At 42.9% G+C, this 23,663-nt stretch overlaps 3 protein-coding genes across 3 annotated transcripts in view; 1 reads left to right on the top strand and 2 right to left on the bottom strand.

Annotated features, from left to right (window-relative positions):
* Positions 1-1,553: 1,553 nt before the first annotated feature.
* On the bottom strand, positions 1,554-9,338 carry zgc:66455 (uncharacterized protein LOC393502 homolog). Its single transcript, XM_058640212.1, has 11 exons — positions 9,104-9,338; positions 8,987-9,017; positions 6,754-7,352; positions 5,717-5,944; positions 5,524-5,671; positions 4,779-4,817; positions 4,067-4,167; positions 3,902-3,963; positions 3,539-3,699; positions 2,730-2,885; positions 1,554-2,049 (listed from the first exon to the last, which is right to left on the bottom strand). The coding sequence occupies exons 1-11, from the start codon at positions 9,197-9,199 to the stop codon at positions 1,664-1,666; spliced, it is 2,007 nt and encodes a 668-aa protein (XP_058496195.1). The 5' UTR covers positions 9,200-9,338; the 3' UTR covers positions 1,554-1,663.
* A 455-nt stretch (positions 9,339-9,793) lies between these two features.
* LOC131467354 (N-acetyllactosaminide beta-1,3-N-acetylglucosaminyltransferase 2-like) lies at positions 9,794-11,550 on the bottom strand. Its single transcript, XM_058641206.1, has 2 exons — positions 11,443-11,550; positions 9,794-11,358 (listed from the first exon to the last, which is right to left on the bottom strand). Exons 1-2 carry the CDS (start codon positions 11,476-11,478, stop codon positions 10,153-10,155), a joined length of 1,242 nt encoding a protein of 413 aa, XP_058497189.1. The 5' UTR covers positions 11,479-11,550; the 3' UTR covers positions 9,794-10,152.
* Positions 11,551-12,187: 637 nt separating this feature from the next.
* LOC131467234 (endonuclease V-like) overlaps positions 12,188-23,663 on the top strand; it is a 56,135-nt gene continuing 44,659 nt past the window's right edge. The window contains exons 1-7 of the mRNA XM_058641021.1: positions 12,188-12,313; positions 12,986-13,157; positions 13,308-13,442; positions 13,859-13,898; positions 14,756-14,868; positions 20,180-20,248; positions 20,430-20,558. Coding sequence (XP_058497004.1) covers positions 12,270-12,313; positions 12,986-13,157; positions 13,308-13,442; positions 13,859-13,898; positions 14,756-14,868; positions 20,180-20,248; positions 20,430-20,558 — 702 coding nt within the window. The 5' untranslated portion in view covers positions 12,188-12,269. The remainder of the gene's footprint in view (positions 12,314-12,985; positions 13,158-13,307; positions 13,443-13,858; positions 13,899-14,755; positions 14,869-20,179; positions 20,249-20,429; positions 20,559-23,663) is intronic.

Raw genomic sequence — 23,663 nt, 5'->3', positions numbered from 1 at the left:
AAGACGTGAACGTGTTATTAGGGTGAAGATTTTATGAGGCAAATCTTTTGATGAGTGGCAAAAAATGTGTCCCTCCTCGTGTCCCCACTGGCACAGAGAGTACCCATTTAATTGTACTGTTGTCCTTGTCCCAGTATACAAACACTAGTGGTCAATTAATCTATTTAACTTAACTTTGTTAGCATGTTGAGCTTCATTCTTTTGTCATTCACATAAATCTTAACAGTCAGCAGCTGAAAACATTAGTTTAATTAAAAATGAGATTGATAGCTTGTTAGCTTAGATAGAGACAGCTAGCTTGATAGACAGAGATAGAGAGCTATAGATAGCTTGTTAGCTTAGCTAGATAGATACACTTATAAACCTATAAACTGCGACAGCTGCAAGAAAGTAAACGACTTAACAAGTTTCATTACACTGAACACGTTCATTGTCTCAGATGTCAGGCGATCTCTGGTGTTTTTAAAAAACAGTTAAATCATCCCACAGTTGTCTCACAGAAGATCTCTGCTCGGCGTCACACTTCTTTTCCAATGCGAGTGAATCATCCTCACAAACAAATGCGATCTTTGATCAGAGATGGCTTCACATATTGGACTCACCTAGCTTAGCTTAGCTTAGCTGCAGCAGTGAGCTCCTGCTCTCGTCGACAGGTGTTTGGTGTTGTTTGGAGTCTCGCGTCTGGCTTTGATTTCCAACAGAGAAATGGCAGGGGTTTCTGGGTACTACAACCCAATTGGCTGAAGAAGGTGCATGTGACAGGGGTGGGGCTTGGAGCCAGACGTGAAGTTTATTTTGACGGAAAGACTAATAAGATAAAACTTTAGATAGACAGATAGCTTGTTAGATTTGATAGATATTTGCTTGTCAGGTTTGTTAGCTTCGATAGATAGATAGATGCTAGTAAACTTTGACAATAAGACAGACAGACAGACAGTGTCCTTCCTGTGTAAAGACCTCACAGCAGCTACTGTCGCTGCTGGATGGAGCAGGTGATTATGGGCCACGGTTGCTGCCTGGCAGGTGAAGCTCAGCATGGATGAACAATAAGAGCCTGAGGAGGAGGAGGAGGAGAAGCGTCCCTGACCACCTCGCCCTGCTGAGAGCTGCAGGTCATTCTACGTGAGGAGCACACAAGCGTCTGTTTATACCGAGGCAAAGTAGAAGAATGAATTCATGGAATCACGAGTGAAACCATTTCAAAACACTAGGCAAAAAAAAAAATCTACAAAATCTTTAAGAACTCGCCCCCACCACTTTTGATATTTAAGTACAGTAAATGTCTCATACTTAAGACTTTTTACTTAAGTTATTAGAAAAAGTGAATTCAACTTCTACCAAAGTCATTTTTTGGTATCACCAAGTATCACCTTTAAGGCACTTAAAAGCTCTGACTTCTGTATGACTTTTTTTGTGAAGATGAGGAAATCATTTCAAAACCACTTTCTAAAAACCCCGATTTCTGAAATAATATGCTGATCCAGATACTGACGCTGGTCCTGACCACTGCTGCAAACGCTGAGACAACAAGGAAATGCTGTTTTTGCTTTGACTTTAATTAGTCAGGTGACAGCAGACAAGAGAATCATACTTTCAAAAAACAAAGAAAAATGAAATAAAAAGACTTGAATGAACGAAGGGTAAGACGCCCTCCAGGCTGCCCTCACATCTTCCCGCCCTCCCGTGGCTCCATGTAGCTGTCTGGCGGCTGCAGGGGGGTGAAGCGCAGCAGCGGCAGGTCCACAGCCGGACACAGCTCCTTCACCTGGAGCCAACTCTCTCTGGAGGTGCCGCGGGGAGGCGGGGGAGGCACGGGCATTTCGGTGTCAGCGCGGTGGGAGTAGCCGTCACAGCGGTGACCGTTGTTATTGTTGTTGGGGTCAGGAGGAGACATGCTGCTACTGCTATGGCAACGGACCAGGAAGGTCCCCCGGTGGTGGCGGCGGTACAGCATGGCAGCAGCCGCCAGCAGCATCAGGATGAGGCAGCTGAGCAGGAAGAAGAGCACGTAGACGCCTTTAGTCTCAGCCGACAGGCCTGAGCTGCAACCTGCGGGGAAAAACAGACGCCAACCTGAAGCAGAGAGAGCTCAACCTTGTTTTTGGGACAACTAATGCTGCGTTTCACACCGGACGCAACGGTAATTTGTATTTGACAAGTTCTACAAAAACGTATCATCTCTGCGTGTGGACACTCGGAACTTTACAATAAATAGATCGCTAAGCTTAGAAAGAGAGAGATAGATTGTTAGCTTAGATAAAAATAGATTGCTTGTTAGCTTAGATAGATAGCTTGTTAGCTTAGATAGATAGCGATACATAGCTTGTTAGATTAGATAGATGCTTGTTAGCTTAGATATAGATAGATGACTTACCTTAGATAGATAGCTAGCTAGCTTGTTAGCTTAGATAGCTTGTTAAAACAAATGGCAACCTGAAACACAGATAGCTCGGTCTCCTCTGAGCTTCAGCCTTGTTTTTGGGATAACTAATGCAGCGTTTCACACCGGACGCAACACCAATTTTTATTTGACAACTTATACAAAAGCGTATAATCTTGTGTAAACATCTGCAGAGAAGAAACCGGTGTCTCGCAACAACCATTCATGTCGGAAGGTTTCTTCTCTGCAGAGATCCCATTATGTCACAAAATGTACAAAATGAAAAACTGCGTCCGGTGTGAACGCAGCATCACACACTGGCTCTTTACATGAAGCACAGAACATGTACCTGCAGCCGTCTTGTCCACACACAAGGTTCCTCCAGATCCTAGACGGGACTGGTCCAGGAAACCCGGTCTGCAGTGGCATGAGTGCAAACCAAGCTGGTGCGCACAGTCTGCGTTGACGTCGCACAGCACCAGCTGGGTCCTGCACTCATTCACATCTGCAACACACACACACACACACACACGAGAGGCTGCTGCAGGAAAACCAGGACCAATTAGACTCCATGGAATTATTAGGGGCCAAAGCACAAATGCTCGGGGCAGAAACGTCACTTTTGAGGGAGTTAACGTGGATAAAAACTCTTAAAACTTTGCACAGAGGTCAGGTTTGGCAAAAATCGGATATTAGCTTAGAGCCCGAATCCGTGCGTTGCCCAAGGGTTTTATAGCACTCCCTAAGGTGAAAACCGAGTTACACTGTTACACTGAATTTTCTGAAACTTGGTAGAAAGATGTTAAACTCCAAGACAAACAAAAAAGTCGATCGGAACCATGGCCTCAACTCAACAGGACGTTGGCCATTTTGACTTTTGGTGAATTTTGGACCAGTCGCCACAAAACGGGACGTTCCCTATAACCTCGCCATACATTAACCAATCGCCTTGAAATGTTTACACGACACAAGACACCGAAAATGTCAGTGTTATTATTCTATGGCTTTGCGGTCATTTTTGAGGGGATTAACAAATACAAGTTTAGACTGTTGAGTGAGGGAGACAGTGAGGTGAGGGAACTGCTGCAATCCCAGACTTGAATTCTGAATCGAATCAGAGAAAAAAACAAGGTAAACATCTACAAGTGGTTTTTGTACCCGTGTGTGTGGAGACAATGACCACCCTCTTGTGGATTACTCCACCCACGTCTGTGGCATTGAGGCTCTGGATGGCAGCGTCGACGATGCTGTGCACCTGCGGACCACCAGAACCCGGTCCAATCTGCAGCCAGAGGATGTACAGCAGCCCTGCATTCAACCTACACACGCACATCAATTACTAAACAATAATGAATAAGACAAGGTTTTAAAACTTTCAGTACTGGCAAAGAAAAACCTATTATTTCTAACCAAAATGTGAGTTTGAGTGATTTCTGTGTTTTAGAGACATTTGAAAGCAAATATTTGCTGTTAACCTAACATTGTAAATTGCAACAACTTTGGTCAAGGAAATCATTGTACTTCTGGATTCTTTTCGAAGACATGGACAGTGGTGAGCTCAGAGCCTCCAGTCGGTCGCGGATCTGAAGGCAAACACCTGGTTTAGTGAGTAGATTCCATCAAACAAAAAAAAAAAAAAAAAAAAAGGGCTATATTCAAGTTTTCAGTTTGTTTTTGGCAACATACCAGAGTCTTCAACGACGGCAGCAGCAACGTAGCCGCGACAAACCACGACTCGCCCACATCAGGACGGAAATCCACCTCGATGGTCACTTCAAACAGCTGATCTGTCAAAGAGCGAGAACACAACAACGGTTTCAACACAGGAAAAAAGTTCTCTCTCTCTCCCACACCAAACCCCATAAAGAAAATCAGTGATTTTAACATCACAGCACACAGGAGTTGTTGATCTACTGCTGCCTCCACCAGTAAGTTCAAATTTCTTATTGTGACTTTGGTGTTTGAAATCCTTTGTTCAGATTTACCACAATGACACAAAGTGACCACACGAGGCAGCAGTAGACCAGCGAGATAAAATCACTGATTTTCTCTATGGACTTTGGTGTGGGAGAGCGAGTGGTTTACAAACTTCTGTTTCCTGTTGGAAAAGTCTGCTGTTTAGAAAAGTTTTCTTGCATTAGTGAACAATAATGGCTGGATTCATTTGGTTTTCCCAGATTTGTGAAAACAGTAATGCACATTTTGTTTGTTCATAGTTTTATCAAATCATTTTTGTCCTTTATCACAAGTGTCATCAAACATTTATCAATTGCTTTTCTAAATGTTTAAAACTGATCAAACACAGGATGAAATGATCTAAAGCACCAGTAAGAAAAGAGTGAAGGTGGGATTTTACTGTATTGTTGATATTCAAGAGCCAGTTTGGTGCAGGACTCACCACCAGGAAGGTTTGGAACTTCAGAATGATTTCTATGGACTGCAAGAGAAGGAGGAGATTGTGACCACCGATAAGTGACGTTATTATAATAATAAAGAAAACAGAAATATAATGTCTGTACATCATTCCCAACCAAAACTGTAACACTGAATTTGAAAAACGCTGACTCTGCATTCCCAACAAACAAAGAAAACAGGAACACTGGTTGGGAACAGAAAATCTGTCTCAGATTTCCCAATTAACGAAGAACACTGTAGTTGAGAATGTCTCATCCTCAATTTCCAACCAATAAAAAAACTGGAACACTAAAGTTACAAACACTGACTCTGCATTCCCGACAAATAAAGTAAATAGGAACACTGTTTGGGAATGTGAAGTTAGCATTCCCAACGAAAAAAGATGGTTGGTTGGGGATGCGGAGTCAGTATTTCCACACAAAAAAAAGAAAGAACACAGGAATAGAAATAAGAAAAGAAATGCTGACTCTGCATTCCCAACTAATAAAGAAAATAGGAAAACAGTTGGAAATGCCGCAATGTTTTCTGGGCGATGATGTGTTCCAGTTACATCGGAAGTCTGGAGGTCAGAACTGGGAGTAACAATAACTTGGAGTAACCATTGTTAACCCTTTTTGGGATTCCATGTTGGACTTGGTGCAGCTGCTCCGACGAAATCCAACTTCTGACTACAACTGAATCACACCATGAGGCCCAGAAGTATCAGCACAGGTGATAATTGTACTCACAACGCTGCCTGTGGTCCAACAGCGGCTCCACCATGTTGGGGTGAGGATGAGTGTGTTCGGTCTCTTCTGCTTCTGGTCCCACTGAGGTGGGCGGATGCTGGTCCGAGGTCTCGCTGACTTCAGTGCTGTTGTTGTCGTCGTCGTCTACAGCAGTAAACACCTCCTCCTCCTCCTCCTCCTCCTCCACCTCCACCTCTTCTTCTTCTTCTATCACGTTCCTTCGTACTGCCACTGGGGGGCGTGTGCTGGGTTGGAGCTGATGACTGGGACCGTCCGAGTCCAAGCGGTTTGACTGGGTGTGAGTGAGCTCTCTCTCTGAACGGGACGTTCTGGGTATGGACACTGGGAGTGTGGGAACAGCTGTGATTGGGAAGACGTGACTGAAGTTCCACCCCGACGGTGGATGGAGGTTTTCACCAACCTGAGGAGAAGGAGAGTGAGATTTGCTGCTGTTTAAAAATGGATAACAATAACAATGATGAACTTTATTTATTTAAATTTAAAAGTTTCATATTCCACAGAATTCTCCACTCTCTCCTCTTTATTTTCTTAATTTAAGCATTCTCAAAAACTGATTCTGGTTCAAATTAAGAGAAACATGAGTGTGACCAAACATAACTAGAGGGTCTCAGGATACGACCGGGATTATGTCACATTCCAGTTGTAGTTGGAATGTCTTCATCCATGGTTCTTTCCGACTTCTCAATGGAACGCGGTCAACTACGGATCATTGGATCAGACGTGACCCAATGTCTGTGGGGTCACGCTTCTTTGAAGTGGGAGGTGACTTCACCCTCTCATGGCCTATACTAAATCTGAAATAAGTTTGAGATGTGGTCTGACATCAGCCGGGCTAATTCAAACAGAGTTCTCTTTAGAACTGGGAACGTTGCCCCCTGCTGGCTAAGTTTCAATCCTACTTCTGAGGGTTCTTTCCAAACCAAAAGACTATGTCAGCTTTTTTCATATGGACGATGGTTGTGACCCTTTGCCTTCTAACATAATCCTGACCTGATGAATGATAGTGTTCTCAGTCATCCAGGTCACATGCTGCGTGTCCATCATGGTTCCATTTACACCAATCGCAGGGAGTGACGTTTTTCTGTTGCCCAGTCAGCTGACTGTCGTGGGTGGAACCGGTCTAGTTACACCCTGACCATACCGCTTTACTCTATTTACGACTATTCTGACCATGTTCTCAGGTACCGTGCAGAATTGGCTTTCACCCACCTCAGCTTCTGTGTCGATGCCGTCCTTAGACTCCCAGGTCTGCTCATCAGGCATGGCTGAATGCTGATCGTAATAATCGTACATCTCATCAAAATCCGTTTTTGACCCCATGTGCTCGCTGTCGATGACGGTTCCAAAGTCAGTGACGTCCAGGGTTGGTTCTGACCTCTCATCTCTCTCTATGAGGACTTCCTGTGGGTTGTACATGACCGGCAGTCCAAACGCCTGGTAGCGACTGTAGAAGCCCCTGTAGGGCGAGTTGGGCCAGCGGCCAATCAGCAGCACCACATTCACCGTGTTGGTGGTTGTGGTGTACTTGGCCTCCTGCCAGCATTTCTCCAGGATTTCATGAACACCATAACGGCTGCCGGGCTCATCCACGTGGACCTGGTCCTGTTTGAGGTGGCAGGTGTTGTCTGGGGTCAAGTCCTCCAAGTGGAGATGAATCCTTTTCCCAGGATCCACTTGGATGGTCCAGTTGCACCACAGGGACGGGTTGGAGCACAGGTAGTCTGGTGAGAAGAACTCACCACTGTCTCCGCGCAGCAGCTGGTGGCAGCTCTGCAGGGCGAAGAAGGCGTCGCTGTGACCTCCGTCATCTAAAAGGAAGAAACCAGTGGCTTTACATGTTCCTGCTAATTTAAATATATGCACCACGAATTATACAATGTTCTAAAGCTACGCCATGACTTGACTTGAGACGCATTGAGCTAAACTTTGATTTCTCAAAGTGATAGTTGAGCGGTTTGATCTGTTTGGTTGCATGAGGTTTTAACATATTCAACTCTGACTATGCTATGAGCGCCCCCCGTGTCAGGAATCAGCATGAGACACAAGTGGCACTACATAGTCCCGGCATGGCTCGACTCTACACAGTTTGGTATGGTTTTCCATTACTGCAGTACCTCCTCAAAGTGGGCGGAGTCATCACAGCACGGCTGCGTGAAACTGCCGCGACGTGGTTTTCTATGCGACACAAACGAGTGACTTGTAAAGCAGTTGTTTTGGGTGAAACTGAATCATTAGAATCACAGGAGCACAGACTCCGTCTGACAGTCATTGAACTGAAATACCGCTTTCAGCAGTGCTGTCGCTAAATACACCAGACTCCTCTGTTAAATATTGACATTTTAGACATTTCCTTTGCTAAACTTTGGAGATTAAAGCATTTTTTTTTAGGATTTTTAAGTCTTTTTAACTGATTAGTATTGGCTCAGCTCCTACCTCGTCAGAGCAGGTACTTACATACATACATTTATTTATATCAGATCCCATAGAGAAAATCAGTGATTTTAACATCACAGCACACAGGAGTTGTTGATTCACTGCTGCCTCCATCAGTATGTTCAAATGTTCTATTTAAACACTTCGGCATTTGAAAACCTTTGTTCGGATTTACCTCAGTGACAAAAAGTGACCACACGAGGCCTCAGCTTCTCCATTTATGAGCTAAAATCACTGATTTTCTCTATGAGGTTTGGTGTGGGAGAGTGAGTGGTTTACAAACTTCAGTTTCATGTTGGAAAAGTTTGTCTAACAGTGAGATAAAGATGTGAACATGCACTTAAAGATATATTGGACAAAGGAGGAGTCACCACTGACTTCATATTATACAACTACGCCAGAGTTGTAATACTTTTACTGTACTTGAGTACAACATTCTTGTACTTTTACTCCACTACATTTCCTCTAACTATCTTTGTTACTCACTACTACCAAATCAAATCAGGAGAAGAGTTAGTATTATGGTCTGTATTTATATAGAGCTTTTCTAGTAAACACTACAGTTTTCACCCATTCACACACTTCAATATGGGGTCAAGTATCTTTGCTCAAGGACAGAAATTTAACCCACAACCTTCAAGTGGAAGGCAATTCTAAAATAAAGGATATTTTATATCAAAAAAAGACTTTTGATACTCAAGTACAGTAAATGTCGTATACTTTAAGACTTTTACTTAAGTAATAAAGTAAAAAAAAAAAGTGACCTTAACTTCTACCAAAGTCATTTTCTGCTCACATACTTTCCCTTTAAAGTACTTCATACAAGAGGGAACCACACTTCAAAATCCCTTTAACCACACAGTAATGTAAGATACAGGTTGACTTTCTTTGTTTACCCTTCACACACCTGAAGCTGTCGTTCCTCAAATAGTAAATAATGGAGAGGAAAAATAAATAAACGAAACATTTACCTGTGAAATCCAATGACAAAAGAGAAGCCTGATCTCACCTGGAGGCTCGTTGGCTTCTTCTGTGTCCACCTACAGTCAGAATGAACGTGACGTTACACTCAGAGTTTAAAGCATGGATCACAGTTGTTTGACAGAGGACGGCAGTGCACGTGTACCTGTGCCTCACAGCGTTTCCAGGACAACCAGAAGAAGAGGAGCTGGAGCGTGAGCAGAAGCAAAGACTTTGACTTTAACATGTTCCTGCGTCGCATTTTCTCAGTAAAACAACTGGGATTTGTGAAGAGGTGAAGAGCAGCTGATTTTTTCTCTCTCAGCTGTCTGTGAGCAGGTGGAATTCATCAGTCTGCTGATTGGCTGTCAGGTGCCACGCTTGTCCAGCAGAGGTCACTGTTGCCTGGCAACATTTCACAGACAAACAAACACAACTGAGCTTACGCACATGGGCTTTTTTTTGTTTTTACTGTATCGAACAATATCGGCAAGATTCCAAAGGATTTTATTGAAATAATGATTTATATTAAATATTTGTATGCACACAAACTAAATACAGAACATATTTGATGTTTATTGATCAAAAAGATAAGAAATATAGGTACACACACATATGAAAGTGTATATTTGTATATGTATATGAAGTTTATTAATTACATCTTTCAGATGTAAAATAGACTGAGGTTTGTAAACGACTCACTCTCCCACACCAAAGAGAAAATCAGTGATTTTAGCTCACAGGGACACAGGAGCTGCTGGTCCTCTGCTGCCTCGTGTGGTCACTTTGTGTCACTGAGGTCAATCTGAACAAAGGATTTCAAACACTGATATGACAAAATAACTAATTTGAACTTAGTGATGGAGGCAGCAGTGGATCAACAACTCCTGTGTGTGTGATGGTAAAATCACTGGTTTTCTCTATGAGGTTTGGTGTGGGAGAGTGAGTGTTTTACAAACTTCAGTTTCCTTTTGGAAAAGTCTGTCTAGCGGTGAGATAAAGACGTGAAATGTTCTGTAGATATTGTAGTAGATTTTATTACTTTGTAAATGGTTGAAATCAGTTTTTTATTCTTGTTTTCCGGGAAAGTGAGCATCCGTGACTCAAACTGGAGGCGCTCACAGTGCAGTCACTGCCAAACTTTGTGTCAGCGCCTCATATGACCACACCTAAAAGACCCACACCATTTTAAGGTGCTTTTTAATGACGCTGACTTCACTGACACACCAGCTCAGGATGAACAATCCACGACCAAATCCTCAGAATCTCCCTCGGTGTCCGGCTGTGAACCAACATCAGGCTCCTGTAGACGCACGTGTTTGACCGGTACTTCTCGTCGATGTCAAATGTCCTGAAGCCATCGTGCTTGTCTGGAACCAGACCCAGCTTCATCAGACACATTCCCGTGTACACGTCATCGATGGGATACAAGGCTACCTGGTGGCAAACGTTGTAAAGACGTAGCGCTAAATGGCCAGAGTACAGGTATCCACCGCCGCCGGCGTACGGCGGGTACTGCCCCACAAACACACTCTCAGGGATAAAGTACTTGAGTTTCCTGTCCCGGTGTGGGCCAGCGTTACTGATTACATCTCCTATGAAGAAATCTCTGGCCTTAGTCTCTGACACGCCTTCAAGGTGCTCAATTATCCGATAGGTGTTGACTAAGACGTCGTCATCACCCTTGAGGATGAACTTTGCGTGGGGACAGTTTTGACTAAACCACTCCAGGAAGAGGACATCCTTTAGAGTGAGGTTGAAAAAAGTGTCCCTGTAGTCCAACTGGAGGAGGTCTTTGTAAAGGTCCGCCTCGTGGACCAGCATCTCCAGCAGGTCTGGGAAGTGGTCTACAGACATGGCCTGACCGAGCAGAAACACAGTGACCACTGTCCGATTGGCGAAGACGCCGCGGCGTCCCCATGTTTCACGAATAGCCTGCCGGCGGTCAAAGTGAGGTACCAGAGACTTGACTGCCAGCAACAGGAAGGGTTTTTCATCACAGACGTGAGGCTGATTTATCAGCATGTGATACGTCCTGCAGCGCATGTGCAAAAGGAAATCGTGGAATCGGCCGGGCAGGGAGTTGTAGTCCGAGATCTGTTTGAGAACCCTGTGGTCTGGTTCACAGGGGTCGCGTGGCCTGGTGTCGTTCAGCCAACCAGGCAGCTGGACGTCAGAGAGGAAGACAGGGTTGTGGATGAAGTCTAGGCGCTGCTGCTCCTTGTTCCAGAATGCCGTGCTCAGGACCTGTGGGCGCCAAAACCTCCCGGACGGGATCTGCACCACATGGTGGCCAGGTTTGTCGGGTCCGAGGTTCCACAGCATGCCTATCAGGAGACAGACGAGAACGTTGAACGTCACCATCGCGTGGACTGTCCTCACTTTCCTGCAGGCCACAGGCACGTTGCCTCCCCTCTGCATCTAGAGAAGAGATTCATTCAAAAAACAAATCACTGGGGGAAAGAAACAGACTCGCAGAATTGTGGCTTCAGCAGAAAGACTTACAACAGAGACGGGGTATAAAGGAACATTTGGAAACATAGACGCTGTAACAGTGAGGCTGAGCCCTCATTCCTCAGTCCTCAGAGCGGCTGCAAACAAGGCTGCATTTTCCTTCCTAATCCAACAGGAATGGACCTCCTCCCTTTCTCATCCCCTCCTCTTTCTCCAGCAGTGACAGACAGGAATCACACGTTTCCTATTCAGCCGTGCACATGACCATGGCTTAGCAACAGCATTGTGTGTATGTGTGTGTGTTTGTGTGCCTATGTGTGAGTACTTGTCTCTGTGACCTCTTTAGGACCATGTCAGGACCAGCAGACCAAAAACTTGGTCCTAACAAGGCAGAAGCTCAGTTATAAGGCTGTGGGGATATTTGAGGTAAGATTAGGATTGGGGTCCGGCTTTTGGACGTTGGACTCACAACCCACAACCCTGAGATTAAAAGTTCCATGCTCTACCGACTGGTGCCAGTATGTGTTATTTAAGTTTGTTAAGTTTGAATAAAACTTGTATATACATATATACATGTACATATATATATATATATATATATATATATATATATATATATATATATATATATATACATATATATTATATACATATGCTCTGTGTTGAGTGAATTGTTGTGAGTGACTTTGTCGCTTCCTGCAGTTTTGCTTGTAAACCACTAGATGTCAGTGTGTACCCGCTGATCACCGACACCACGCTGACTGTGCTCGCAGGCTCCGCCCTCCCTGTGACGTCAATACACGGAAGCGAAACATTGAGCGTGTTTCACGTTGACGCGGTTCGGTGTGTCTTTCTTTGAACAGGTGACACAGGTTTAGATGTTTTCTCCACCTGAGGAAGATCTGGTCCATCAGTGGGAGAGGTGAGATGTCCTTCTGTCCCTCTGTGTCCGTCTGTGCTGTCCACTCATGTTGTCAAACAAACACCTTCAGCCTCAGGGTTGTAGTCCTCATGGAGACCAAAACCTGGTCATAATGAGGCAGAATCTCATTTCTGAGGAGAGTTTAGGACTAATATTTGAATTGTGGTTAGGGATAATTATAATAATGTGTGTGTGTGTGTGTGTGTGTGTATAAAATTGTCTGTGTGGACCAAGTGTCAAACACATCTATTAGTGATTCTTGAGTATTTTTAAAACAAACAAACATGTTACATTAATTTAAATTTTAATTTACTGGGAATTTTTCTTCCCCCTTTGCAACCTGAGTCAGGTTTAACTAAACCCAATCCAACGTTAGTCAGATTGAATTAAACCTCATCACGTCTTGTTCATGTGTTTGAAATAAACCATCAAATCAAACTAAGACATACATTCTTTGTCAAATTTGACAAAATCTTGTCCAACCTAAACTTATTTTTAAAGTTTTATCTTTCTTTTTTAAATTTCTGTAGCTTTAATTCAACTAAACTTCATTCATTCCGTGATGGATTTAGTTAAACCTTGTCCACCCTTAATCAGATTTAACTAAACCGTTTGTTTACTCTGTGTTTTCACGTCAGTCTCTGACCCTCACTCATGTCCCTCTGTCTGCAGTGAACAGGCTCGTCTGAGACAGCAGGTGGTGGACGAGGACACTGAGGACTGGCAGAGCTGTCCACACTTCTCAGGCCTGGACCGAGTGGGCGGAGTCGACCTGTCCTTCATCAAAGGGGACGACGTCAACGCCTGCGCACAACTCGTCGTTCTGAGTTACCCTGAGCTCCAGGTGAGAGCTCCTCCTCCTCTTCCTCCTCCTCTTCCTCTCTAAAAGCTGCAGTTATAGCAAAGATGGTGCAGATTACACCGTATAAATAAATATGCATGGACACGTCATGTAAATACATCTTATTTATTTTTGTTTTTTATCAAACCCCAGGTGCTGTATGAGGACAGTCAGATGGTGGCGCTGACGGCTCCGTACATCGCTGGTTTCCTGGCCTTCAGAGAAACTCCCTTCCTCCTGGAGGCGCTGCAGCGTCTGCAGAAGAACCAGCCTGAGATTCTGCCTCAGGTCAGACTCGGCCTGGGTCCTTGAAATCCTTGAAAGTTTGTGAATTTGAAAAAAATTAAATACATTTCAAAGTTTTTGAAAATCACCCGATATCACCTACATGGGTCATTGCGAGTTTGTAAATGTGAAAAACATGCTTCAAGGTCCTTGAAAGTTTTTGAAAACCACCTAAAACATGGTTCATTGAAAGTTTGTAAAGTTGAAAAAACAACTTTCAAGGGCCTTGAAAGTTTTTGAAAACTGCGCTAAATAGACATTAGTCTCTGAAAGTTTGTAAATTTGAAAAAAAAACAAAAAACTTTCAAGGTCCTTGAAAGCACATCCTGGTTCCTGCTACGGTAGGGTAGTAAATTTCTGTGAAAATGTAAATGAATGATCACGTTATTAATTGAACATGTGCTGTGTTTTGTCTGCAGGTGGTTTTTGTGGACGGAAACGGTCTCTTCCACTACAGAGGTCAGTCACACTCAAGATTTAGTGACATCTAATGGTCAGACTGCAGATTGCAACAAACAGAGCAAAGGGAACTGGACTGTTTTTTTCTTCAGGTTGTTATAGCAACCATGGTTGTAGTTTTATCTAATGTTACGTGACGTGCTTTGTCCCTGAAGACAACCGCCGTCCTCCGTTTTCACAGAAAAAACGTAGGACAGTCTCATGCACTTCTAGGCTGTGCACTGTTGAAAAAGCCGGAAAAAAAATCTGGTAAAAACAGTCGGGGGAAAAAAATCTTGTTTAAACAGTCGGAGAAAAAAATGTCAGGTGAATGCAATACGCTTCTGTGAATTCTACACTTATTCAAATATATATCAAATTCCTGCCAATTCGTCCTAAATTGTAAACACCATGTGTTTTCCTCCTGTGCTGAAAAGTTAGAGCTTGTTCTGTGACAAAGATCTTTAAAATGATTAATGATGTGAGTTCATGTTTGTGTTAAAAAACCCTCAGTGGCTTTAATTCACTCTCTCACTCTTGAGAAATGTGTTCATTTGCTTCCACTCATGACGTGAGATGAAAAAATCAATGTTAATCTCATGAGTTACTTTGTTAAAAAGCCAGAGGAAAGAATCTCACACTTCAGCTGCTGCTGCTGCTGCTGCTGCTGCTGCTGCTTCTTCTGCTGCTGCTGCTGCTGCTTCTGCTAGCAGAATAATCCAGAAAGAAATTGTTAAAGTTTAAAAGAAAAAAAAAAAAAAGTTAAAATTAGTAAAAAGAAATACAAAAATTCAACTCTGGAGCTTGAAAAAAAGAAAAAATAATAATGTTTACAGTATAAAAATAATAATTATGTTTTTGTCTTGCTGCTCTCACAGAGTTTGGTTTGGCGTGTCACCTGGGCGTGTTGTCAGGGCTACCATGTGTGGGCGTGGCCAAGAACCTGCTGCAGGTGCAGGGTGTTTATAAGAATGAGGAGCACCAATCACAGGTGAGAGGGACACGCACACACACACACACACACACACACACACGCACACACACACGTATGTTTGTTTTTTCCATAAATCAAGTTAGAATGAAAGTAAAATGACCTGTAATTACTTCGAAGTGTGAAAAACTGACCTAGCGTTTGCCGACTCGGATGAAAAACCGCCGTGTGACGTGTAAATGTGAAAGGTAGACGATGGATGGATGTTTACCGTGGTGTCGTAAAAACTCTGAAACTGGAGGGGGAGCTCCGTAGAGAAAAAGTGACAGCGCCACTGTGTTGTTTGTTTTCCATCAGTGTCACAAAGATGTCGTCATTTCCTTCAGATTTGGATTTAAAAAAAGAAACAACCTTGACAAAGGTCTGTTGTTGTTATTTGTTCTTCGCTGCATTTTTCAAAAACAGCACAGACATGTCAGCGAGGGACAGAGGAAAGGACGCTGTGTGTGTGTGTGTGTGTGTGTGTGCGCGTGTGTGTGTGTGTGTTGCCTTGTGTTGCTGAAGCTCAAGTGAGTTTTTTGAATGCAAATCAAACCTGTTGGTTGGTTAAAGTAAAGTGGACCTGAGGGACCGAGACATGCTGGATGTCATTAATATGCAAATGTTGACGTTGTTCCCACGGTAACCTGTTGAGGACGGAACAAAAAAAACAGGTAAAGTGAAGTGTGTGTGTGTGAGATGATGAACAGGCGCCTGGCAGCTGCCTCTAAATCACAGAATTAAAGAATATTTGTCATTTAACATTCTTTCCATCTGTGCTTGAGGTCGTTTAGGGTAGTCAAGGTATTTGAGGGTAGTTAAGGTAGTTTAGGGTCATGAAAGTAGTCGAGGTAGTTCAGGTAGTTTAGGGTAGTTGAGGGTCATTATGGTTGTCGAGGTAGTTCAGAGTAGTTGAGTGTAGCTAAGGTATATGAGGGTAGTTAAGGTAGTTGAGGGTAGTTAGGGTAGTTGAGGGTAGTTAGGGTAGTTGAGGGTCATTAAGGTAGTTTAGGGTCATTAGGGTAGTTCAGGTAGTTGAGGTAGTGTAGGGTAGTTAAGGTAGTTGAGGTAGTTTAGGGTAGTTGAGGTAGTGTATGGTAGTTGAGGTAGTTTAGATATTGAAAGTAGTTAGGGTAGTTACGGTAGTTGAGGTAGTTTAGGGTAGTTAAGGTAGTCGAGGTAGTTTAGGGTAGTTAAGGTAGTCGAGGTAGTTTAGGGTAGTTAAGGTAGTCAAAGTAGTTTAGGGTAGTTAAGGTAGTCGAGGTAGTTTAGGGTAGTTAAGGTAGTCAAAGTAGTTTAGGGTAGTTAAGGTAGTCAAGGTAGTTTAGGGTAGTCGAGGTAGTTTAGGGTAGTCGAGATAGTTTAGGGTAGTCGAGGTAGTTTAGGGTAGTTAAGGTAGTTTAGGGTAATTAAGGTAGCTGAGGTAGTTTAGGGTAGTTAAGGTAGCTGAGGTAGTCAGGTAGTTTAGGGTAGATAAGGTAGTCGAGGTAGTTTAGGGTAGTTGAGGTAGTTTAGGGTAGTTAAGGTAGTTTAGGGTAGTTAAGGTAGTTGAGGTAGTTTAGGGCAGTTAAGGTAGTTGAGGTAGTTTAGGGTAGTTACGGTAGTTTAGGGCAGTTGAGGTAGTTTAGGGTAGTTGAGTGTAGCTAAGGGAGTTGAGGGTCATTAAATTAGTTGAGGTATTTGAGGTAGTATAAGTGTTGTTTGTATCTGTCATGTCGGGGGGGGAATCTAATCCCTGTGACACAGTCTGGACCACTGTCCTCGTGTCTCGCTTGTGTTTGTGATATTTTTCGCATCAGATGGCGTCTGATTTTCACACCTGTGTTTGGACTTTTATACGATTAAGCTCTGGATTCGTGGCTCAGCATGAAATTCTAGAACTCTCTTTCCCCGTCCGTGCTAATGTGATTGTCACTCTCCGGGGCTCGAGTCTCATTATTTGTCCACACGGGCGGTGCACGTTATTATTGCGAGGTTTTAAGTGAGTGGACTGTGAGAGAGAGAGAGAGAGAGAGAGAGGAAATGAGCGTGTGAAACACGAGTCGTTTCAGACTCTGGAGCAAACTTCACATCATTAGCACAAATCAGATTAGCGTCACTAACGCGACGTCCACGTGAGACGCCACCAGACTCCATTAGACGTTCAGAGTGTGTCGGAGACATTTCCACAGTGAGAGCTTTCAAACAACAAATGTGCAGTGGGACGAGCGTCTCTGAGGACACCAGTTTGTCTCTGTTACACAAATAATGTCCATGACTCGAGGTGAACCTGTATTTGTTACCTCTTTAGGACATTTTTCTGCTGTAAATGCTGACCTTGTCAGGACCAGTAATCCTCATGGAGACCAAAACCTGCTGAAATGTGGTGGGTTGGGTTAAGGTTAGTCACTGGTTATGGTTTAAGGTTAGTGATGCGTCTGTCCAATGCAGAGTCCTGAGTCTGAGAAGAATGGCTGCACAAATGTGTGTGCTTTATTGTTTGTGTGGCTCTGTGAGGACCAAAAATCTTTTGAGAAAGTGAGAACCTTTTGTCTGGTCGTCACATCTTTAAAGGGCCTTTTCAGGGTTAAGACCTGGTTTTAGGGTTAGGGTAAGGGGCTCGGGAATGCATTATGTCTAAAATGTGTCCTCACTATGATATAAAAGCAAGTTTGTGTGTGTGTGGATGTGTGTGTGTGCAGATGTGTGAGGTCCAAAGAATCATGCAAACCTATCTCTGTGAGGCAATTTTCTCTGGGTTAAGACCTGGTTTTAGGGCTGGAATGAGGTTCTTGTATGTGTGGCTCTGTGAGGACCAAATATTGTATCAACCATATGAACTGAGGATATTTTGGGAATGTGAGGATTTAAGACTCTTTAAAAAGCTTTTTCAGGGTTAAGACCGAGTTTTACATCTTTGTGAGGTCCAAAGAACTCCCAAAAACATGCAAACCTGTCTTTGCGAGGACATTTTGACCTTGTGGGGACATTTCATCAACTTTAAAGAGCTTTTTCAGGGTTAAGACCTGGTTTTGGGGTTAGAATTAGGTTTATGTTAGGTTTAGGTTAAGGTAAGGCATAATTTGTCCTCACTAAGATATAAAACCAAATGTGTGTGTGTCTGTTTGTTTTGGTGGTTTTGTGAGGACCAAGGGCGTATAAACCATAGGGAGTGAGGACCATTTCGACTGGTCCTCGCATCTTTAAGAGTAGAACTCTTAAGTTTGTGAATCAGCTGCATTATATAATAGAGAGAGAAGAGAAAACAGTTCACATAATGGACATAAATAAACTGCTCTTTAGTTTCTCTGCTCCTGATTTTCCACATGTAAGCCGTCTGCTGTGGTTTAGGTTCAGGTTTAGGACCGAGACAGAAGACGGAGACAGAAGAGTTCAGCAGGTAGAAATAAAAGCGCTGAAAGAGGAAAGATAATTTGTTGATTTTTTTTTGTCCTTGACTCGTCTGCAGCGTCCCTGTGATCTCGTTGTCTCTTTCTCTTTCCTTCCCTCGTACATAATCTGGCTTTGACCCAAACCGGTGTGTTATTGATGACTCGCTCCGTCTCTCGGCTCTGGCCTCGGTCCTACACTTTCCTCACACGAGCCAAAACACCGCTGGCCCGGTCCCAGCTGGGACTGGAGTTCCTGTGCGCCTCCTCTCTGTCTCCCTGCTGGCTGCTCGCTGTAATCAGTCACCGTGGAGCGTTCACTCCATCCATCATGGAGACTGAGCTGCCTTCACGCCTCTGGCACAGAATCCACAGCTCACACCTGCTGACTCCAGCCCACGTCACCGACTCTGTCTCTGACTTTGTCTTTGTCTCGTCAACAGTCGCAGCAAAACTTCAGCTTCTGTGGACGCTTAGGGGCGGCGGTGGGTTAGTGTTTGAGCGAGTCGTCCGTCAATCTGCGTGTCTACATGTCTTTAAGTGTCCATTAAGTGTCTCTGGGCAAGACATTAAACCCCCAGGTGTGATAGAAAGGTCAAATGCCAGGGAATCAGGAAGTTTGGATACCCTCAATTATCTTAACTACCCTAAAGTACCTTAGCTACCCTCAACTACCTTAACTACCCTCAACTATATTAACTACCTTGACTACCCTCAACTATATTAACTACCTTAACTACCCTCAACTATATTAACTACCTCAACTATACAGTATTAACTACCCTCAACTATATTAACTACCTTAACTACCCTCAAACTATATTAACTACCTCAATTACCTTAACTACTCTCAACTACCTTAACTACCCTCAACTATATTAACTACCTTGACTACCCTCAACTATATTAACTACCTCAACTACCCTCAACTATACAGTATTAACTACCCTCGAACTACCTTAACTACCCTCAACTATATTAACTACCTCAACTAACTTAACTACCCTTAACTATATCAACTACCTTGACTACCCTCAACTATATTAACTACCTCAACTACCTTGACTACCCTCAACTATGTTAACTACCTCAACTACCTTAACTACCCTCAACTATATTAACTACCCTCAACTATGTTAACTACCTCAACTACCTTAACTACCCTCAACTATATTAACTACCTCAACTACCTTGACTATCCTCAACTATCTTGACTACCCTCAACTATATTAACTACCTCGACTTTATTAACTACCTCAACTACCTTGACTGCCCTCAACTATATTTACTACCTCAACTACCTTGACTACCCTCAACTATGTTAACTACCTCAACTACCTTAACTACCCTCAACTATATTAACTACCTCAACTACCTTGACTACCCTCAACTATATTAACTACCTCAACTACCTTAACCCTTTAGAACCGAGTGTATCGCAGACGACACGTTAGCACAAGTGGACTTTGTGTTACCGTAATTACGTTTGTGAGATCGGAAAAAATCCACCAGTTTCCGAAAGCTGAGAAGTTGCACGTGTGGTAATTACGGTAATTTTTCTCGCACTGTTGCAGGAAGCCTGCGAATCAGTGTCTTCAGAGAGGAGAGAGTTGGAAAATCACCTGCACATAGTTTCCATTTTTAGCCTGTTTTTGCACATTGAGACAAAGCCAGTGTGTGTGTGTGTGTGTGTTTGTGTAACACAACATTTATGATACTTTAGTTGTAAAAGTTACGTGGAGTTGTATAATCGGTCAGAACGGACAGAGCGCTGGACGAAGGTTAAAGACAGATCCCTGTCCTTGACTGTAAATGAAGGTGAGGACACGCTGAGGTTATAGAGACAGAATCGTCTCCGGCAGGTTCATCGTTTTTGTTGTTGTTTCTTCACTTTGCTGCTGTTTGCTCTGACACGCTGAACATCCTCCTCTGACTTTGATTCTTTTGTCTCTTTGCCTCCACAGATCGCTGCTCTGCAGAGAGGAGGAGACAGCTTCCCGCTCACAGCCGCCTCGGGCAAAGTGCTGGGAAAGGTGCGCTAAAGGACAAATGCACACAAATAGAAAACAAAGGAGGTTTTGTTTTGCTTCAAAAGAACACAAACAAACACACGTTTACCTAAATTAATGTGACAACCACAGTCAGGGAGAGAGGTCAGGGTTCATACTTTTACGTACCGTGTGTGTGTGTGTGTGTGTGTGTGTGTGTGTGTAGGCGCTGCGCAGCTCTGACAAAAGCTCCAAACCAGTGTATGTGTCCGTGGGACACAAGATCAGTCTGGACACAGCTGTACGACTCACACACTCCTGCTGCCGCTACCGTGTCCCTGAGCCCATCAGACAGGTACACACACACACACACACACACACACACACACACCCAAATGTCTTCACTGTGTATGGTTTATACCAGAGTCCCATACCGGTCTGTGGGTCACAGAAAGACTGTCTCTGTCAAGTGATATGGTATGTCAAAAAATGAGTAAAAAACAAACATCTTTGGAAAAGGAAAAAGGAGGAGACAGAAGAGCCTTTGACTTCCAAGAAAAAGAAAGCTGCATCTATTAGACAGTATCAGGATTCTTGCTTAAAGGAATACTTCACCGATCTGCATTTAGCTTTGATTTACTAGCATTGGGCTAGTATTTTTGAAAAATTGTGCTTCCCAACCTCAGTTTCCCGTGAGTTGAGAAATATCTTCATTCTTTTCTTTATTACGTACCCACCAGTGACGCTTGGGCCTGTTAGCGCAACTGTTAGCAAAGATGGCAGACACTGTTTACATTCTGGGAATGAGGTCCCGCCCCCCTACGAGTGCGTCTAAAAAGTTCGGAATTAGCGTTGCAGTTTCAAGGCTCAGACCAAGTGTCACTGGTGGATCCCACTAATTCAGCAGGATGGTGAGTTTTATTTTTTGGAAATGTTCAAGAAAATAATCGACAGATGAATGACTTTATTAAATTAAATTAAATTAAATTAAATTAAATTAAATTAAATTAAATTAAATTTAATTTAATTTAATTTAATTTAATTTAATTTAATACATATTTTACATGGCTGTTGATTATATTCACAATGATGTCTCATTACCTTGCACCTCTTCATATATGTAAGTGACACAGACTCACACAGATTGGCCCCGTTGTTCTGTTTCGTCTTTAATTCTTAGATTCAGATGACTTTGAATTAACGGGATAATTGGGTGAAGAAAATGATGGAAGATGTCATTTTTACAGCTTCTGTAAAACGCGTAAATAATTCTGACGGCGTTTGTGTTGAAATAAGGGGTCGTAAAAAAGTTTTAGATAATAATAATAATAATAAAAAAGACCCACTAACTGTCATTTTTGAGGAATAAATGGGGGAAGAAGAAGAAGAAGAAGATCTTGAAACCTGAAATCATCCTCAGGCTGTTCTTCTTCTTTCTGCCACTAGGTTGTGCTGTGCTCCTGCTGTTCAGCAGGATTTTTAACCTCACACACACAGACTGTACATTTACACCTACAACAACCAGGAGAGCTCACTCATCCTCTCATATTCTTGTATTTTTCACCTCTTTAGGACATTTTTTGGTAAAAACAGCAACCATGTCAGGACCAGTAATCCTCATGGAGACCAAAACCTGGTCCTGATGAGGCAGAACCTCATTTCTGAGGAACTGGTTAAGTTCTGAACAATTTTCAAAATTTCTGACAACATAAGAAGCTTGTTTTAAGGTAGTAAAACCACTCCACTTGGGCTTTGACCCTTGTGTCACCTGTGTTTTACTGAACCAGCACTTGAAATGTTTACACTTGATCCACTGGTTCCAGAAAGACCTTCTGGATCCGTATAGAACTTGACCTGCATATAGCTTACATAAAAATGACACCAAAATCTATCCCAATCTGTGAAGATATAAACATCAGAACTAAATCCATAATCTGGATCAGGTGAGAAGATCAGAGCACCAACATTTGGATTTATATCCAATGAGTTTGACAGATTTTTACAGTTTTGTTCATTAACAGAGATATGGAGGGCCACGCGGTTGGTGTAGTGGTTAGCATTTTTGCCTTTGCAGTAAGAAGACCCGGGTTCCCGACCAAGTCGGGACAAGGGTCTTTCTGCATGGAGTTTGCATGTTCGCCCACTGTATGTGCGTGCGTTTTCTTCAGGTTCTCTGGTTTTCTTCCCACAGTCGAAAAAAACACAGATTTGGAGATTAAGGCAAATTGGACACAAATTGACCCTAGGTGTGAGAGCGTGACTGAAATGTTGTTGGTCTTTGTTATGTCCCTGAGATGGACTGGCAACCTGTCCATGGTGTGACCCCGCCTTTCACCCTATGTCAGCTGAGATTGGCACCTCCTTCCTTCCTGTAGAAATGGTTTTGTTGGTTCCAGTAGTTCTCGTACTCGAGCCTCAGTGTGTGTTGGTATTGTTAGAAGTTTTAGAAGACATGTTAGATCAGGACTATCAGGACTATACCAGACCCCAACGTTCAAACACTGGAGCCAAAGGGGAAGGAGAATAAAGAATAGCAGCTCAGTAAAAACAACACTGTCCACAATTTTGCAGCAAAATGTTGGTTTTTAGTCTTTTTTGACTCAAACAGCGACTGACGTTTGTTCAAAGCAGGATTTTTCTGTTAGATCCACACAGCCGGTGTCTGTCTGCACAAATGACTGACCGTCATATCTGATAGTTCTCGTATAATGTAGTTTTAAGGTTTGGAGTTTAGACAAAGCAAACTGAAAAGATGACTTTTTCAGTCCCGATGGTCTCTCCTTTTGTTTTTCTCACGAAATTGGCGTGTTCTTTCGCAACTTGATTAAGTCTGTAGCGTTTAATTTTGCGGTGCTCCCCCACCCCAATATTTACCGTGCAGATATTGCAAGTAGCGTTAGAACTTGTTCTTGTAGCAAGGGTAAGATACTTACAGGGTTCCCTACGGGTCCTTGAAATCCTTGAAAGTTTTTGGAAACTGCCCTAAATAGACTTGGGTCATTGAAGTTTGTAAATTTGGAGAAAAAAAAATTCAAAGACCTTGAAAGTTTTTGAAAACTGCTCTAAATCAACATGGGTCATTGAAAGTTTGTAAATTTGGAGAAAAAAAGTTTCAAGGACCTTGAAAGTTTTTGAAAGCTGCCCTAAATCAACATGGGTCATTGAAAGTTTGCAAATTTGGGAAAGAAATGCAAGGCCCTTGAAAGTTTTTGAAAACTGCCCTAAATAGACATGGGTCATTGAAAATTTGTACATTTGAAAAAAAAGCTTCAAGGCCCTCAAAAGTTTTTTGGAAACTGCCTAAATAGACCTGGGTCATTGAAGTTTGTAAATTTGGAGAAAAAAAAAGTGTCAAGGACCTTGAAAGTTTTTGAAAACTGCTCTAAATGGACATGGGTCATTGAAAGTTTGCAAATTTGGGAAAGAAATGCAAGGCCCTTGAAAGTTTTTGAAAACTGCC

This window comes from Solea solea, chromosome 10, assembly GCF_958295425.1.
Source record: "Solea solea chromosome 10, fSolSol10.1, whole genome shotgun sequence".
In the NCBI taxonomy this organism is placed as follows: domain Eukaryota; kingdom Metazoa; phylum Chordata; class Actinopteri; order Pleuronectiformes; family Soleidae; genus Solea; species Solea solea.
This window is presented reverse-complemented; position numbering and strand designations above follow the sequence as displayed.

Bases quoted from the DNA above. Each gene is read 5' to 3' on its own strand.
- zgc:66455 (XM_058640212.1), bottom strand. From the start codon at position 9,199: ATGCGACGCAGGAACATGTTAAAGTCAAAGTCTTTGCTTCTGCTCACG. The intron at 5,945-6,753 runs GTGGGTGAAAGC...CCTTCTCCTCAG, and splicing joins GCATCGACACAGAAGCTGAG to GTTGGTGAAAACCTCCATCC. The intron at 3,964-4,066 runs GTATGTTGCCAA...GTTTGCCTTCAG, and splicing joins TGCCGTCGTTGAAGACTCTG to ATCCGCGACCGACTGGAGGC.
- LOC131467354 (XM_058641206.1), bottom strand. From the start codon at position 11,478: ATGTTTCCAAATGTTCCTTTATACCCCGTCTCTGTT. The intron at 11,359-11,442 runs GTAAGTCTTTCT...TCTCTTCTCTAG, and splicing joins CTTTATACCCCGTCTCTGTT to ATGCAGAGGGGAGGCAACGT.